The 18,809-nt window shown below is 39.8% G+C and overlaps 1 protein-coding gene across 1 annotated transcript; it reads right to left on the reverse strand.

The window, feature by feature from the left end:
• Positions 1–1,036: 1,036 nt before the first annotated feature.
• On the reverse strand, positions 1,037–16,732 carry LOC139758985 (mediator of RNA polymerase II transcription subunit 6-like). The gene is made up of 6 exons (XM_071680858.1): positions 16,595–16,732; positions 14,939–15,101; positions 12,998–13,172; positions 11,664–11,804; positions 5,092–5,377; positions 1,037–1,555 (listed from the first exon to the last, which is right to left on the reverse strand). Exons 1-6 carry the CDS (start codon positions 16,611–16,613, stop codon positions 1,419–1,421), a joined length of 921 nt encoding a protein of 306 aa, XP_071536959.1. The 5' UTR covers positions 16,614–16,732; the 3' UTR covers positions 1,037–1,418.
• Positions 16,733–18,809: the final 2,077 nt, after the last annotated feature.

Raw genomic sequence — 18,809 nt, forward strand, 5'->3', positions numbered from 1 at the left:
TGTATATGTATGTATGAAATAGTTTGGTCACATGAAGAGAATGAGTGAGGAAAGATTGTCAAAGAGGATATATGTGTCAGAGGTGGATGGAACGAGGAGAAGTGGGAGACCAAATTGGAGGTGGAAAGATGGAGTGAAAAAGATTTTGAGTGATTGGGGCCTGAACATGCAGGAGGGTGAAAGGCGGGCAAGGAATAGAGTGAACTGGATCGATGTGGTATACCGGGGTTGACGTGCTGTCAGTGGAATGAATCAGGGCATGCGAAGTGTCTGGGGTAAACCATGGAAAGTTGTGTGGGGCCTGGATGTGGAAAGGGAGCTGTGGTTTCGGGCATTATTGCATGACAGCTAGAGACTGAGTGTGAACGAATGGGGCCTTTGTTGTCTTTTCCTAGCGCTACCTCCCACACATGAGGGGGGAGGGGGATGGTATTCCATGTGTGGCGAGGTGGCGATGGGAATGAATAAAGGCAGACAGTGTGAATTGTGTGCATGGGTATATATGTATGTGTCTGTGTGTGTATATATATTTGTACAATGAGATGTATAGGTATGTATATTTGCGTGTGTGGACGTGTATGTATATACATGTGTATGGGGGTGGGTTGGGCCATTTCGTTCGTCTGTTTCCTTGCGCTACCTCGCAAACGCGGAAGACAGCGACAAAGTAAAATAAATAAATAAATAAATAAATAAATATGTATGTATACATGTGTATGCTGACATGAATATGTATGTATACGTAAGTAAGTGGGCATTTATGTATAAGTATGTGTATATAAGTGGATGGGCAATTCTTCGTCTGTTTCCTGGTGCTACCTCGCTGATGTGGGAAACGGCAATCAAGTTTAATAAATAAATACATAAATATATACACATCACTCCAATCCCTATTCAATCAAGTGGCTAAGGTACACACAGCCTCAAGAAGTATTCAATAAATTCAATAACACCATTATCAAGACACTGTTCAAAATAGCCAAGGATCTGATAACCAGAAGCAAATTGGCTTAGGCAAAGAGGAAAAAATCTTACCCTCATGTAAGGACATATATTCTTTTTTACAAATAGGGCCATTAAAACACTGAAATGAGGTACCTGCTCATGATATGAATGCCAGAGCGACAGACCTATTCAAGATGAGACTATATGATTATATTTAGCAGGTAAGTCCTCATAACAAGAAAGACACGAGTCATATCCTCATTACAAGAAAACATTCCTAATGTTAACTATAGTGTTTGCTTTGAAATATACAGGTCTAAAATATACAGGTATGCAACAGTGTCAATGTTTGTTTGGTGTTCTTATATAAAAAAAAAAAAGTCAAAACAGAGCATTTTTACATGAAAACAATCTAGTACATTTTTCAATAATATTCTTATAAATATCAATGAATAATCTATTAATTGAAAACATTATGGCCCAGTGCGTTGTCTCTTCTCTGGGGGTGGCTTGGTGGAACGTTGTGTGGCTGGCTGAGATGATGGCTCTGTCTTGATCTCAACTTTTGGTTCAGTCTTTACTTCCAATTTTATGTCAGCTTTGCTGTCTTCTATGTAGCAAAGAAAAAATACATTATATTTCATGCTGCATTAATGCCATCATAATATTACTGTGCTACATATAGGACCTAGGGAGGCAACAACTAAGGTATTACCAACTGTGCAATGCAAGCAGTGACAATGGCTATCGTTCTCCACTCCTGAGCCAAGTTGCTGCCTTTCCTTCAGCCTCACCTACAATAAGAGCTACTGGAAGGCATGCCTACAAACAAACAGTCTCTCTCTCTCTCTCTCTCTCTCTCTCTCTCTCTCTCTCTCTCTCTCTCTCTCTCTCTCTCTCTCTCTCTCTCTCTCTCTCTCTATTTCTCACATAACACTTGATTACACATGCCTCAAATGATTCCTTACTTAAAATAAAAAATCTCCTTTACCCTTTGGGATAAGGGGGTGAAAGAGCAGCCCATGTATTTCCAGCATGTTGTATGGGCAACTACAAGGGCAGGAGCAAGAGCCTGGAGACCCTCCTCCCCTTATTGTCACTTTTCAAAAACAGCAACACAAGAGAAAGCCAAACCATTATTTGTCCTCAAGTTGAGGTGTCTACAAGAAGGGAAACAGGTGGTACAACTGAGGAGAGAACCTTGGATGTGTTGGTGCTGTACACAACAGAGTTGCAGAGAAAGAGTAAAGTCCAGAGTTCATGAGAGGACAAGAGTGAAGGAATGGCTAGCACTTCCGATGAAGGAACTGTGGAATTATGTCAATGAGTGTATGGGAGTTCATGAGAGATAGGGGGTCAGAATACAACTTTGCTAAAAGTAGTGAATGACTATAACTACTTATGCACATAACAGCAAGAGAGGTGAAAATCAAGGGAGTATATTTTGGGAGGTGAGCATTATGTGCTAGCCCTGGCTTTTGGTAAAATGTATGGAGCAATAGATATTAGTAGTTGGCAGGAACATGTCGGCAGAAGCATTAGGTAGAAACGCTAGTAGATAGGAACATTAGGCAGGAGCATTAAGGAGAAGTAGTGAGTAGAAACATTAGGTTAAAGCCTCTGCAAACACTGCACTAGAGTTGACCTCTGCCAGTGGCCTGTTAGAGGTGAGGCACAAAAGGCTCAGTGGCACTGGAGTTCACTAGTCATGGAGATTATTATTGTGGCCACCCCCCTGAGGGAGCTCCAGTTGGGAACAGGTATCAGAGATACAGATAGATAGATTTTGGAAGGAGCTAACCGAGTGTGCTTTAGCAGTTCTGGTACAAGGGATTGAATCTAAGTGTATAGGGATCAGAATCCTCAGGTGGGTTAGGGACAAAATAAATGGGTAGTTGGCATAGAAAAACTGGATTAAATATGATAAGCCATGGGTAATCCCAACTCCCCACATATGGCTTAGGGGGAACAATGTCCAAAATTTTGCAAAACAAACTTTAGATGATATAAAATGCACCTTAACTATGAAACAATAAATTACAAAATATATTACAATCTACATGATGTGGGAACAGTCACCTGTTTACACAATGTCATATCAGGTTCTGAAACCAAAAAGACATTAAATAATAAACTGAATTAACTTCTAAATGTGGGTAGTCCCTTGAAACTTACAAAGAAAAAATTTAACTATGCCACCTTTCAGCTCATAATTGTTAAACAAATTTTTTTTTATATCTAAGCACAGACCTGTGCACTAAATAAAACTGTAAGGAACTCACTTCTGAGCTACCACTCACTGATCTAACATGATGGGCAGAATTTTAAAACTTTACCTTGTTTGATTGGTAAGGATATCTAAGAGTACAAATGGATCATGGCGAAGTGCCTGAGGATTAGCGGAATGCATGTATAGTGCTATTGTACAAAGGCAAAAGGGATAAAGTTGAGTGTTTAAACTACAGAGGGTGAAGCCATGTACAGAGTATCAGATTGGGGAGGAGCAGTGTGGTTTCTGAAGTGGTAGAGGATGTGTGGATCAGGTGTTTGCTTTGAAGAATGTGTGTGAGTAATATTTGAAAAAACAGATGAATTTGTATGTGGCATTTATAGATCTGGAGAAGGCATATGATAGGACTGATAGGGATGCTTTGTGGAAGGTCTTAAGAGTGTAAGGTGTGAGAAGTAAGCTACTAGAAGCAGTGAAAACTTTTTATCTAGGAGGTAAGGCATGTGTCCAAATAGGAAGAAAGGAGAGTGATTGGTCCCCAGTAAATGATGGTCTGTGACAGGGGTGTGTCATGTCTCCATGGTTGTTTAATTTGTTTATGCATGGGGTGGTTGGGGAGGTAAATGCAAGTAGAAAGGGGCGAGCATGCAGTCTGCTGGGGATGAGAAGGCTGATTCAAGTAAGAAACTGCAGAGGTTAGTGACTGAATCTGGAAAAGTGTGTGAAAGGAGAAACTTGAGCAAATATGAATAACAGCAAGGATATTAGGTTCTGCAGGGTTTAGGGACATGTTAGTTGGGATGTTAGTTTGAATAGAGAAAAACTGGAGGTGAAGTGTTTTAGATATCTGGGAGTGGACTTAGCAGCAAATGGAACTATGGAAGCAGAAGTGAGTCACATGGTGGGGGAGGGGGCAAAGGTTCTGGGAGTGATGAAGAATGTGTGGAAAGGGAAAACATCATCTGGGAGAGCAAAATCAGGCATTTTGAAGGAATAGTAATTCCAACAATATCATATAGTTGCGAGGCATGGGCTATAGATAGGGTTGTACGGAGGAGGGTGGATGTGTTGGAAATGAAATGTTTGAAGACAATATGTGGTGTGAGGTGGTTTGATCAAGTAAGTACTGAAAGGGTAAGAGAGATGTGTGGTAATAAAAGGAGAGCAGAAGGTATGTTGAAATGGTATGGACATATGGAGAGAATGTGTGAGGAAAGGTTGACAAAGAGGATATGTGTGTCAGAGGTGGAGGGAACAAGGAGAAGCGGGAGACCAAATTGGAGGTGGAAGGATGGAGTGAAAAAGATTTTCAACGACCAGGGGGGCAAGAACATACAGGAGGGTGAGAGGAATGCAAGGAATAGAGTAAACTGGAACAATGTCTCGGGTACACCATGGAAAGGTTTGTGGGGCCTGGATATGGATAGAGAGCTGTGGTTTCGGTGCATTACGAATGACAGCTAGAGACTGAGTGTGAACGAATGTGGCCTTTTTTGTCTGTTTTCCTGGTGCTACCTCACTGAAGCAGAGGATAGCGATGCTGTTTCCTGTGGGACAGGGTAGCACCAGGAAAGGATTGAAGGCAAGCAGGTATGAATATGTACATGTGTATGTAAGTATAGGTTTGTGTATGTGAGTGCACATGTGAATAATTTGATATGTATAAGTATGTGTATGTATATGTACAGTATGGGCATTTACGCATATATATATATGTGTATATGAGTAGATGTGTCATTCTTTGTCTGTTTCCTGGCACTACCTTGCTGATGTGGGAAATGGCGAACAAGTACAATAAATAACCCTGTTCTAATCTAACAAATATCTAAACAAAACTCTGTATCACAAACCACTTACAAACAATGTTATTCATTAATGCATGTTTTCTTTTACATAACTACAAATCAAAACTTTACCTGTCTTCACTCCATCCTGCTGCTGTGTTTGTTGTTGTGTTTGCTGTTGTGTTTGCTGTTGGGGCTGAGTTTGTTGTTGTTGTTGTTGCTGCTGCTGCTGTGGCTGCTGCTGCTGCTGCTGCTGTTGCTGTTGTTGTGGCTGCTGCTGTTGCTGCTGCTGCTGTGCTGGTTGCTGTGCCTGGGATGGGAACTTGTACGGAAACTTGAGCTGGAGGTCTTCCAGCAAAGCGCCTACTCGTCGATGTTGAAATACTGACGCTGGCTCTTCTCGCTTACCTTGCCCAGCCTAGAGGAGTTAGTATCATTAACCATATGTCCTATTACTGCCACTGACCAAAATGTAAAGTTCTTAGTACACATACATATATATGCACAGCTAAGTAATTCAGCTCCAGCTACATACATGTCAATGACATTAATGGCATAAGTAATATAACATGTGTGACCAAAATCCAACATAATTCATTAAGACTACAAGAAGAGGAGTGGAAACATTTGGTGGAGGTTTTGAGCTAATGTAGGGGCATTCGACTTGAAGGATAATTCTATGAGTGGCAGTGACAGGAAGCCAAAGACTTAGAAGAGACAGGAAGCCGAAGACTCATCTTACACATAAAACAACAAACTAATACATGAAAGACTGATGATCTGCTCTAAATTTTGAATACTGAAACCAAGGAATATCATACATGGCAAGTATTAAGTGTTCACACCACAACAAAGACATGAGAAATTTTGTGGAAATATTACAGATCATACTGAGATGACTCATATGCTGAAAAGAGATTTATTGGTAAAGATGATAAGGGAATGATGGAAGAGAAATTAACTTGGGGCCATTTGGTGTAAGGAACGTAAATCATGTAAAAAAAACAATCTTCAGATCATGAATGGTTTCTTTCTACACATCAAATAAAAAAGAAACAAAAGTTACATACAAAAGAAAAATACACGACAGCTTAATCAAAATCACTTACTGACTATGCCATAATATCAGATGGAAGTACTGTAACATCTTTAACCATACATCTATCTTACTCTAAGTACATATGATAAACGTGATGTAAAAGATATTGAAGCAATACAAGGAGTATCAGTACAATCTTATCACAAATTAGTAGAGGGAGACAATTAAGAGTGTAGGATGAAATTCTACAAACAAACAAACAAAAAAATACTTTCATGACCAGTTCTTAAAGATCCATAGACCAAACAGACACAAAGAGAATCTAAATTCAAGGTTGGCAAAGATAAGAGAAAAAGAATAGGAAAATTGCAGTAAAGTAAAGCAAATTTTTTCCAAGGTTGTAGATGAAATAATGAGAATCAAATTGGTAGGTGGAAATAAGAAAAGGCATACCTAATAGTGGACAAAATGAGTGAAGGAAGAAATGAGACATGTAAATACAATGAAAATTAGAAAGTCATAAAACACTTGAAACAAGGTTAAATTGAGTAACAGCAAGAAATAAAGCAGAACGCAAAAAAGTAAGATAAAGGCACAAACTAGGAGGAAACTGAGTTTTCCTAGAAGATTTAAGACAACATGAAGAAAACAAATTATGGACTGGTAGCAGCATACAGAAAATTACAGTATAACATACAGGTTGAAACTGAGAATAAAATGGAGATGAAAACAAGGTGAACAGAATATCTTAAAAGATCTACAACAAGCTAAACTCGAGAGAGAGAAGACAAGGAGATTCCATCTTGAGGTTAAAGCTTGAGAAAACAATGAGGAAAATGAAAAATGGCAAATCTCCTGGATTTGATAACATACCTATAGAACTCATTCACTGAAGAGAAAAATGTTTCCAAGAAAGTACTTCCAAATTTGTGAACAAAGCAGGGAGAGAAGGAAAAAGATTTGAAGACTGGGGCAAAAGAGTGTGGTAAAAGTGCCTTTATATAAAGGAACAGAAGAATCAAGAAAGTGTAAAAATTATCATGGTATATCATTAGTAAGTGGCTGCCACATTCTCCTTCCATGGTTCAGATTGCTGTCTTATTCTTTTTGCCTCACAAACATGTGCAATGTTGAAACTCTAGGTTTTTCATTATGGTTCGAGGTAAAATGTCTGAGGACTGGCACATATACATAGTGCCCATGTATAAAAGCACAGGGAACAAAAATGAATGCTCAAATTACAGACATAAGTGTTTTAAGTAAACCTGGTAAGGTGTAAAACAGAGAGGTATTTGAAAAGTTGATAGTACATGTATAGAATATGAATGAGGAGAAGCAATCTGGTTGTAGGCAGGAACAAGAAGTGTCGGACCAGATATTTGTTTTAAAAGATTTGTGTGAAAAATACCTGAAAAGAGACAATGACTTGTATGTGATAGTTATGGATCCAGAGAAAACATATGATAGGGTTGACAGAAGAGACTTGTGGAAGGTGATACAAATAAACATGATGGATGGTAATATACCTATTGCAACAAGCAGTGAGTTGTTTTTACAGAGAGGGTATGGCATATGTGTGTGTAGGAAGGGAAAAGGGTGAATCACTGCCAGTGAAGGTGGGTTTACATAAAGGATATTTGATGTCACTATGGCTATTCAATCTATTCATGAAATGGTGAGGGAGGTAAATGCAAGGGTCTTGGTGCAAGTAGTGGGTCTGCAGTAAGCTGAGGTTGAGGGGGAATGGGAGTTGTCTGATGTTTGCAGATAACAAAGTTATGGTGGCACACTCCAGAAAAAAATTCCAGAAGCTAGTCTCAGAGTCTGGGAGATTGTGTTAAAGAAGAATGGTGAGAGTAAATGTAAATAACCATGAGGAAATAATGTGCAGCTGGAGAGTGAGACAAGATGGTTTGAATGTCACTAAGAATGGAGAGGATACCGGAAAAATGGAGGGTTTCAGGTACCTGGGAATAGATGTGGCAGCAAGTGCAATCCTGAAAGCTATAGTGAATCATGGGGTGGAGGAAGGAGCCAAGGTTCTGAGTTCATAGAGGAGCACGTGGAAAGAGAGGTCATTGTCTATAGAGGCAAAGATGGATATGTCTGAAGGTACAATACACTAGCCTTGACAGTGTTGTCCAGATATGAGTCTTGGGCTCTAAATGCAAAAGAAAAGGTTGGATGTGTTGGAAATGAAAGGCTTGAGGATGATATGTGGTGTGAGTCAGGTTGATCTTATAAGGAATGACAGTGTTAGAAAGATGTGTGGCTGAGAGCACAATTCTATGATTGAGAGGGCTGACCAGGATGTGTCAAAGTAGTTTGGGCATATGGAGAGGTTGAGGAAAGAAAGAATGACTAAAAGGACCTACATATTGGAAGTGGAAGGAGCAACTGGGATAGGAAGACAGAGAAGTAAATGGAAAGATGTTGTGAAGAAGGCTTTGGGGTATCAGGGCCTAAACAGTCTGGAGGATAAGAAGCATGTAATGGATAAAAAAAAAATGGAGTGATAAGGTACATGGGGGGCCAGTGGTGTTAATGGATTGAACCATGTCATATGAAGCAGTGAACAAAATGAAGAAAAGCTTGGCTGTGGATGGTAATATCTGTTTTTGGTATATTATACATAACAGCTAGAGACTAGCTGTGTGCAAATAAGGGCACAGTTCATCTGTTTCTGATGCTACCTCAATGAAGCAGCTAAAGCAATTAGACATAAAAAACATCACTCACAAGTAATAAAGCTAAACTCCATAAGAAAACTGTAAAGACGACAGCAAGGAATGTTATATAGCCTTAGCTGAAAGAAGTATAATTTAGGTACAAGAAAGATATAAACATTTCAGACATAAATTTCAAACAGAAAGAAAAATCATAGGAATTTAGCAAAAGCTTATTCATTGCCTTCAAAGATTTGAAAGAAAGCTTAAATCTAATACCAAGAAATAAACTGTGGAAGTACCTGAAGATGAGTGAGAAATTATGGGTAAATCAAAAACAGCAGTGCATGTTCATGTTGTGTAAGACAAGGAAATGTGATCTGTCCCCTGTTATCAAATGCACACATGGATACGTCTAAGAAGATACCATGGAATATGCAGATGATGTAATACACTGGAGTAACAACAAAAAGAAATCAGAAAGAGCCCTAACTTGTAGGGATGAATGCCTGAGATTAGCTGGTTTGAAGATGAATCCTGATAAAGCAGAGATGCTGACTATAAGCTCAATGAATGTTGATGAATTTGATAAAATGAAATAATGAAAATAATAAGGGAATATAGTAAAAGTAGTGGTGATGTGAGGAGATGGAATGAGTATTTTGAAGGTTTGTTGAATGTGTCTGATGACAGAGTGGCAGATATAGGGTGTTTTGGTCGAGGTGGTGTGCAAAGTGAGAGGGTTAGGGAAAATGATTTGGTAAACAGAGAAGAGGTAGTAAAAGCTTTGCGGAAGATGAAAGCCGGCAAGGCAGCAGGTTTGGATGGTATTGCAGTGGAATTTATTAAAAAAGGGGGTGACTGTATTGTTGACTGGTTGGTAAGGTTATTTAATGTATGTATGACTCATGGTGAGGTGCCTGAGGATTGGCGGAATGCGTGCATAGTGCCATTGTACAAAGGCAAAGGGGATAAGAGTGAGTGCTCAAATTACAGAGGTATAAGTTTGTTGAGTATTCCTGGTAAATTATATGGGAGGGTATTGATTGAGAGGGTGAAGGCATGTACAGAGCATCAGATTGGGGAAGAGCAGTGCGGTTTCAGAAGTGGTAGAGGATGTGTGGATCAGGTGTTTGCTTTGAAGAATGTATGTGAGAAATACTTAGAAAAGCAAATGGATTTGTATGTAGCATTTATGGATCTGGAGAAGGCATATGATAGAGTTGATAGAGATGCTCTGTGGAAGGTATTAAGAATATATGGTGTGGGAGGCAAGTTGTTAGAAGCAGTGAAAAGTTTTTATCGAGGATGTAAGGCATGTGTACGTGTAGGAAGAGAGGAAAGTGATTGGTTCTCAGTGAATGTAGGTTTGCGGCAGGGGTGTGTGATGTCTCCATGGTTGTTTAATTTGTTTATGGATGGGGTTGTTAGGGAGGTAAATGCAAGAGTCCTGGAAAGAGGGGCAAGTATGAAGTCTGTTGGGGATGAGAGAGCTTGGGAAGTGAGTCAGTTGTTGTTCGCTGATGATACAGCGCTGGTGGCTGATTCATGTGAGAAACTGCAGAAGCTGGTGACTGAGTTTGGTAAAGTGTGTGGAAGAAGAAAGTTAAGAGTAAATGTGAATAAGAGCAAGGTTATTAGGTACAGTAGGGTTGAGGGTCAAGTCAATTGGGAGGTGAGTTTGAATGGAGAAAAACTGGAGGAAGTGAAGTGTTTTAGATATCTGGGAGTGGATCTGTCAGCGGATGGAACCATGGAAGCGGAAGTGGATCATAGGGTGGGGGAGGGGGCGAAAATTTTGGGAGCCTTGAAAAATGTGTGGAAGTCGAGAACATTATCTCGGAAAGCAAAAATGGGTATGTTTGAAGGAATAGTGGTTCCAACAATGTTGTATGGTTGCGAGGCGTGGGCTATGGATAGAGTTGTGCGCAGGAGGATGGATGTGCTGGAAATGAGATGTTTGAGGACAATGTGTGGTGTGAGGTGGTTTGATCGAGTAAGTAACGTAAGGGTAAGAGAGATGTGTGGAAATAAAAAGAGCGTGGTTGAGAGAGCAGAAGAGGGTGTTTTGAAATGGTTTGGGCACATGGAGAGAATGAGTGAGGAAAGATTGACCAAGAGGATATATGTGTCGGAGGTGGAGGGAACGAGGAGAAGAGGGAGACCAAATTGGAGGTGGAAAGATGGAGTGAAAAAGATTTTGTGTGATCGGGGCCTGAACATGCAGGAGGGTGTAAGGAGGGCAAGGAATAGAGTGAATTGGAGCGATGTGGTATACAGGGGTTGACGTGCTGTCAGTGGAGTGAATCAAGGCATGTGAAGCGTCTGGGGTAAACCATGGAAAGCTGTGTAGGTATGTATATTTGCGTGTGTGGACGTGTGTATGTACATGTGTATGGGGGGGGGGTTGGGCCATTTCTTTCGTCTGTTTCCTTGCGCTACCTCGCAAACGCGGGAGACAGCGACAAAGTATAAAAAAAAAAAAAAAAAAAAAAAAAAGTAAAAGCGTATGTGCCCTATATCCAGTACCAAAAGATCCATAAGTACATACAAAAGCAAAAAATAAGTTTTCTAGGTCTATCCTTACTCAATAACATATGAAGCAGAAAGCTGAACATTAATGAACACTGACAAGGATATAATTCAACCTGCAGATGCGCCATCCCTTAAAACATTTGAAGGAAATTTAAAAAATGCAGAGAGTGGGAACAACTCCCATGATCTCACCGATAAGCTAAAAGCCTACATGGGAGCTGAAGACAAATAAGTAAGTAAGCAATTAGTAACGATAATCTAACATGTATGAATACATGCATACATATGGTGTCATATGGAATGCTCAGAGAGTACCAGTAAATACATGCTCATGCCATGGAAGAGACTGAAGCATTCTAAAAATCCCAAAATGCTACATTACTCCTATAATGTCAGTTTAAAAGATATGACAATTCACACCTGAACACTGTTATTAACTTATAAACTATTCACATGCTACTCACTTTCTTCTCCTTCTCTTTTTTTTGCTGTTCAACATGTTCTGCTTGGTTTCGAAACTGCCACCAATATCCACGTGAAGGATGGTAGTGAGAGTATGACTGCATTTCTGTGAAGGCGCTGTTTAATTCACTTACTGCTGCTAACTGTTTACAAGAAAAGCTCATAAGGAAAGATATTTCCAGACATTTATAAAACAAAAAATAAAATCAACTAAAAACATCAACAACTTTCCAACAAGTGTTGCAGTAGGTGAAAAAAGAGAAACAATATCAAAATTTAGGAAGGATGTTTAAAAAGCAGTTTCTATCAAAAATAACAAAACAAAAAGAAATCAAACACATGAAGTTAAACATTCTCTGAGCTTTGTTTAATTCTGAGCCAGAACGTCCAAGTTTCTTTCCCCAAACATATTACCTATCTCTCTTCTCAGCCTGGGCCTCCAAGCAGGATGAGCACTCAATGCTCGGCTCCTTCTTCTGTTTCGTCTTTAGAAGGAAGGAAGGAGGGGGAGGGCTTCCAGCCCCCTGCTCCAACATCCTTTATTTGCCTTCTATGATACACAAAGAATAAGGAACTGAGTTCTTTCCTACCCAACAAGGATGATCCCAGAATTAAGATGGCTGAGTTACAGGTTCTAAATCTGCCCATCTTGGAAGAGATGATGAAAAATGACACTGACCCCATTCATTCAAGTGCATGAACTTTAATTCTGTAACTGTTACACAGCTGTGAATAACTATACTGTACAAATGGGTATCATATCTGAAAAAGTTTTCTACATCAATAATCTATAAACTGACATCACAATAAAGACAATAGCTAAACATTTAGCGATCAGGTACTGAAGGGAAATAAGGAACAGCTGTTGAGCTGATGATTCCCACTCAATACACCCTTAATATAATTCAAAATATCTCTCATAAAGCCTTACGAAGCTTTATGGATCTCAGTACCATAGCTCTAGTTCAGTCGAGAGTTCTGAAAGTAAGCAAGATATACACGAGCCCTACACCTAAGATATGTCTTAATGATATCTTAAACACATGAGATCTGCTTCTTGATGGGTGAAAATGCCTTGAGGTGGATTAACACCATCTTTTGGTGGGTGTGACTTGGGTGATGTTTGTTTACTTGCATTTTCTGATTTCTTCCAAACAAGACTTGATCATTACCTGTGATGATTCACTATGCTCAGTCATAAAATAATGTTTTCATGTATTTTGTAATAAGTAAGTGGCCTTGGCTACAACAAAAAACAAAGCATAAGAATTTCCTTGATATAAAAAAAACAACAGCATAAATAAATTAGCCATACAAAATTCAACAATCAGCTTACCACTCTAGAGTTGATGATTGAGCCTAAGTCTGGTGTCTGAAACACCTGTCCCCCAATGATGTGGTAGTTAGCAAGAGGAGTGACCTGAGTTGGGGAGTAACGGTGTTGCTTGCGAATAATATAGAGAATTGGCTCTTGGGTATGCAGGAGCATGTATTCTACTCCCTGCATATGACTGAAAGTAAAGTAATATATCCTTAAAATAAAGTAATATATCCTTAGAAATCTTGGGTATTAATGGCTGAACAATCCACACAGAATCTCCTCAACACATTATGGTCTCTTATGATACATCTATACTAATATGATTCCATATTCATTCTTTAACATAATCATATTCCCTAAACTGTCGCCTTACCCTACACACTGAACATAATCAATACTGGCACTATTCTATAAACATTCATCTACATTTTAAGTTAGAAGCATTGATGTGACAGTCTTCTACATCTGCTCTCACTCATTCAAGCAAATATGACAATATCAAAACAGAAAATTCCTTATAAAAATTAACCGAAGAAACTTCTACAGTCATTCCAGCTGTCACATCATCATCATAAGACAAGTGGCAGTTCAATATCCAACAAGTTGAATTCACTTATTATCAAAAGCACTACGATGAAACAAGTAGAAATTGCAGAGAATCTGTAGTTGAGAAACCTCCAGTGCCCATTAGTAAACCTAACTAGGATATATTGGCATTCATCAAAATCAGGTTGGACCAGACTGGAAGAGTAATTTCAGGGATAAATCTTATAGCTACACACAAATATTAATGAATTTATATTCAATCTATAATTAATATTGGTTTTACAATCTCCAGTGATAACCTTAACATTCACTAAATACATACAATGGCTTTACAACCTTCACTAGTATCCATAACATTCAAGCAGTAACCATAATGGCTTTGCAGCCTCCAATAAAAACTTAATCATTCATTTGTTGTCCATTACTGGCTTTGCAACTTCCGATGATCACTTTAACACTCATTTCATATGCATGACTTCTTTAACATTTTAACACATTTCAAATGTATGATTTCTTTATGATCTCTACAAGCAATGTTTTAGCTGTAGTTAGCAAATGAGGACAATTTAAGGACTACAAATTAATGTCACTATTTCCACCAAAACATATACCAACTCAGATGAATTACCATAAAACAGGCTAAGTTTAAGGTGTGTGGCAGAATACCTTTGGCAAGAACAAGGGCTCAGAGGAAGCCTGAATAAAAACTGTTTTTCTGACTTTAAGTAACAAGCTAAAAAATATGAGTTAACTGTGTAACAGCAAAAAGCCAGTTAGCTGGATAAAGGCCACCAGCTGAATCCCACTATAATGAAAAGTGTGTCTCCTCAATATAATGGGGATACAAAACAGGGAAATGTTGTCCAGGTAAATCAATAACATTATGGAAGACAACCTCATTGCCACAGTAGATACTTTCAGGCAAGTGGTTCAAAATAGCCTTTTTTGATTTTGTATATTTTAGAATTACTTCCAATGACCTATATACAAATACAATAAGTCAAAATAATGCTATCTACATGGAATATCACAAAAATACATCTAACGCTTTATATAAGGTAGATCTTTTTTTTTTTTTTTTTTTTTCTTTTTTTTTATACTTTGTCGCTGTCTCCCGCGTTTGCGAGGTAGCACAAGGAAACAGACGAAAGAAATGGCCCAACCCTCCCCATACACATGTGCATACACACGTCCACACACGCAAATATACATACCTACACAGCTTTCCTGCAAGTATCTATTATGAATTTATGGGATCTATGGATTACAGCCATAAAGCAAAACAAAAATTTCTTATGAAAGAGAATACCATCAATCAGAATTTCTTCAACTTCAAATCAGTACTATGAAATTATTGAAAAAGAAGGCAGTTCAGAATGAACAGCACTAAAGAAATGTTACAAAACTCACGTAAGTTGGTCCACCCTTGTGTTCTGCTGCATTTTGATGAATTCATTGTTGCAATCCCTCGAGTAGAAAGGATTTGTTCTCTCACCAAAATAGTCCATGATGTTGGACGAGTTGAGATGAGGAACCCACATGCTGTCATGCCATGAGATATGCAGAGGGTTTCCTAAAAAGCAAATCTTAATCAATATCTGCCAAATACTAGTTATTCCATTTGTATCAAATCAAAAGCTTAATGAAGTCTCTGTCCAGAGGAGGAAAACATAATTTTCGTTCATTTTTTTTTCTAATATTCTTATCATTCTTTTCTTTCCACAATTAGCAATCTAACCCAGGCCTTTGATCTGACCCATAATGGTGCCAAGGTTGTATGAAAAATGTGCTTGTTGAAAGTGCGATAAATATGCATTCTTTGAGTGTCAAGATACATTTGTAACTGTGAAGTCAATATAGGTTTATTAATGTTGCAAAGAATGCTTGCATATGTCAAGAGGAAGTAAAGATGTATTTGTTAAAGGTGAAGTGAATTCAGGTTATCAAGTGTGTACGGAAGATGTTATGTGTTTGTTGATAGGAAACATTTCCCCCCCCCCATCCTCCTTCATAACCCTTCTCAGAAATGGGTTATCTGATATCAAAAGATAAGAAATATTAGAGCTGGTACTTGGTAGGTAGCCAAAGGCCAAGGAGGTATATTACTAGCACTAGCTGCCTGAGTATTGGGAGGGTTAGTGACACCAGAGTAATAAGCCAGCACTTCAGTTGTTGTCAAGCTGCACTCCTCTGACCCAGGTAGCTGTTGTTTCTTTCAGCCTCATCCACATGTGCACTACTGGCATTCCGCCCACAAACATATAATCTCTCCTTGTCGTACTTAACACATGACAACACTTAACTAACACAGCTCATTCTTCATAAATCTAGATTCTCCCACAGTGAGCACTATATGCTAGCCCTGTCTTTCGGCAAAATGTTTGGGGCAATTGACAGAAGTAGTAAGTAGATGTTATGTTATGATGCCTGGCAGCACACAATGGCGTGCATCTCTTCAATAACAAGGGAAATAAGCCATTACTAGACCCCACATGCAAGTCACCTTGCTTTTTGTAAGTATAATCTGCTTACAAACCACTTGAAACTGAACAACGCCTCAGGTGAGTTTTTTTTTTTTTGATATGTCCAAAAGGTCATTTAAGAATGTCCTCACACATAGGGCAAGGATATATGGTAATCACTTTGAGACTCCATAGTCACCCCTTCTGTCCTGTGGGGGCAAATTTTGACAGTAGGATCAAGCGATTCTTTAACACTTTGAATATTGGGTGAAAAGTGGTTTTACCCCACCATATCCCTCGAGGTTAAAGCCCTGCCAACTTTGTGGCGAATTAACCTTGTGGAAGAATGAAGTACGTTGAATAAAAGCCCAAACTTCATATTAACTCTACAGACTTCAAGGAATCTGCTAGTACCATTTTAGTCAATAACTATCAACTAAAGCACGTTCGTCCATTTTCCGACTATATCAAATATCGAGCTCTGCTAAGCAGATATCCATCTAACAGTCTCTAGATGACGGTATAAAAGGCAGCACCTTTACTTAAAATTTCTTCATGGAACCCAAGTGAGTTTTTAAAACAATAGTAGCTAAATATATCTTACCTTTGGACTGATCAGACATGGTTGAATTGAAGATTATCTAAAATTTCGAGGAGTAAAACCCTTAATAACACCCACAGCGGCAGGAACAGTTGTTGTGCTGTTTGAGTTCAGGGATCTGAGTGCACGTTGACAGTTTTAAGTCAGAATTAATTGTATATGTATAAATAAATCTAATAAGAATGAACCTTTTCTAATATAGTTCCACATAATATTCTGTTCTTAACCATTTTTTTTATCTAAAATTTCTATACCCTCAGTCAGTGTAGTTTATAATTTCATAATTGCCCAGACTCTGAATAGTATTTTTAAAGCGAGGTGCACCTTCCATGTTTACATTTCCTCCCAGGGACTATCAACTTAAAGTCTTTTGCAACATTTGCCGCTTATTTATCTAAATTTTGGGAACTTGAAATAAAGATGCTATTGGAAACCAGTGCGATACATCCTTTTAAAAAAGTATAAAATTATACTCTTAAAGAGCATTACAATTATTTGTTTTAGACAATGCTGAGTGATTCTTTTTCTTGTCTAAATCTGCTTGGTACCAAATACTGTTCTAAAGGCATTGAATTTGTGTGCTATATCGAGGATGATGTTTTCCTTGTGGGGAGTGAATGTCATGTGTGACAACACACATCACATATCATGTTCTGTGCAGACAAATGTTCCATCTGTAACATAGTACTGCGTGTAAGTTCTTGCTTGTGTACTGTAACTGCAATTTGTTAAGGGAAAAGAGGATTATACGTGTTTCTGGTTCACTTAACCTTGTATTTGTACCTTGTAAAACTCTTTCCTCGTAACACACAAATAGTTGCCACACACACTCATTCATTAGCCTGGGACGGCTCGGGGGCCGACTTCCGCGCCTACGACTCGAACCTGGGCTGGCTCGACTTCAGGTGGATTCGTGGCCAGGGACCACTACACCAGGAGGGCCCATGTTATCATGTAACTGTAGGGTCTTCTGCATGTGAGAGAACTTTCACGCCATGCTCAAAAGGTCGTCATGGAAGGTCACGTCGGATGAGAATCGAACAGGAATGGAGAAAGAGCAGCTCCTTGAGGAAACTCCATTCAATGCTTAAGGGATTTGAAGAGGTGAAGCCTTTGTGAGTGAAACTAGCAAGGGGCCCGGTTGTGTTTTGGAGCGAGTGGTCTCAAGTGTCTTCCGTGTGAGGATATGTCTGGGGATAGTGTCAAACGCTTTCTCGATGTCCATTGCCACTATTACTGTCCAGGAAGGGGGCCGTCATTGGTTGAAGCCGTCTGGGATCTGTTGTGTGAAGTGTGGGGTGATGACTGTGGCTCAGATAATGCTGTGTAGGTGTAGCTGAGGTGGATTAGAATTGCTTCATGTGTGTGAGGGGGTTCGATTGGTGTATGTGTGGGGGTTGGGTTGGTGTGGGAGGTGTGTGTGTGTGTGTGTGAGGGGGTTGGGTTGGTGTGGAAGGGATGTGTGGAGACTGGGCTGGTGTTGAAGATGTGTGGTGACTGGGTTGGTGTGGGAGGTGTGTGTGTGTGAGGGGGTTGGGTTGGTATGGGAGGTGTGTGTAGGGGACTGAGTTGGTGTGGGAGGTATGTGTTGGGGACTGGGTTGGTGTGGGAGGTATGTGTTGGGGACTGGGTTGGTGTGGGAGGTATGTGTTGGGGACTGGGTTGGTGTGGGAGGTATGTGTTGGGGACTGGGTTGGTGTGGGAGGTATGTGTTGGGGACTGGGTTGGTGTGGGAGGTATGTGTTGGGGACTGGGTTGGTGTGGGAGGTATGTGTAGGGACTCGGCTGGTGTGGGAGATGTGTGGGGATTGGGTTGGTGTGGGAGGCGTGTGGGGACTAAGTGTGTGTGGGTGTTGGGTTGGCGTGGGAGGTGTGTGGGAGGTGTGTGGGAGGTGTGGAAGGTGTGTGGGGTGCGTGGGAGGTGTATGGGGTGTGTAGGAGGTGTTGATGTTCTCTATCGTGCACCTGGGTTGGATGCTGTGGCTCCTGTGGTTGACTGCACCCAGGAAGTGTCAGTCTGACGTTGGCTACTTAGTGATGAGGGTAGTGAGGCTGTTCCCCACAGTGGTCTTGTCCCCCTCATGTGTGTGTGTGTGTGTGTGTGTGTGTGTGTGTGTGTGTGTGTGTGTGTGTGTTTGTGTGTGTAGGTGTAGGTGTGAAATATAGACAGACAGACAGACAGACAGACGAGAACAATATATGGTCCGTCTATGGACAC

Source organism: Panulirus ornatus, chromosome 2 (genome assembly GCF_036320965.1).
Source record: "Panulirus ornatus isolate Po-2019 chromosome 2, ASM3632096v1, whole genome shotgun sequence".
In the NCBI taxonomy this organism is placed as follows: domain Eukaryota; kingdom Metazoa; phylum Arthropoda; class Malacostraca; order Decapoda; family Palinuridae; genus Panulirus; species Panulirus ornatus.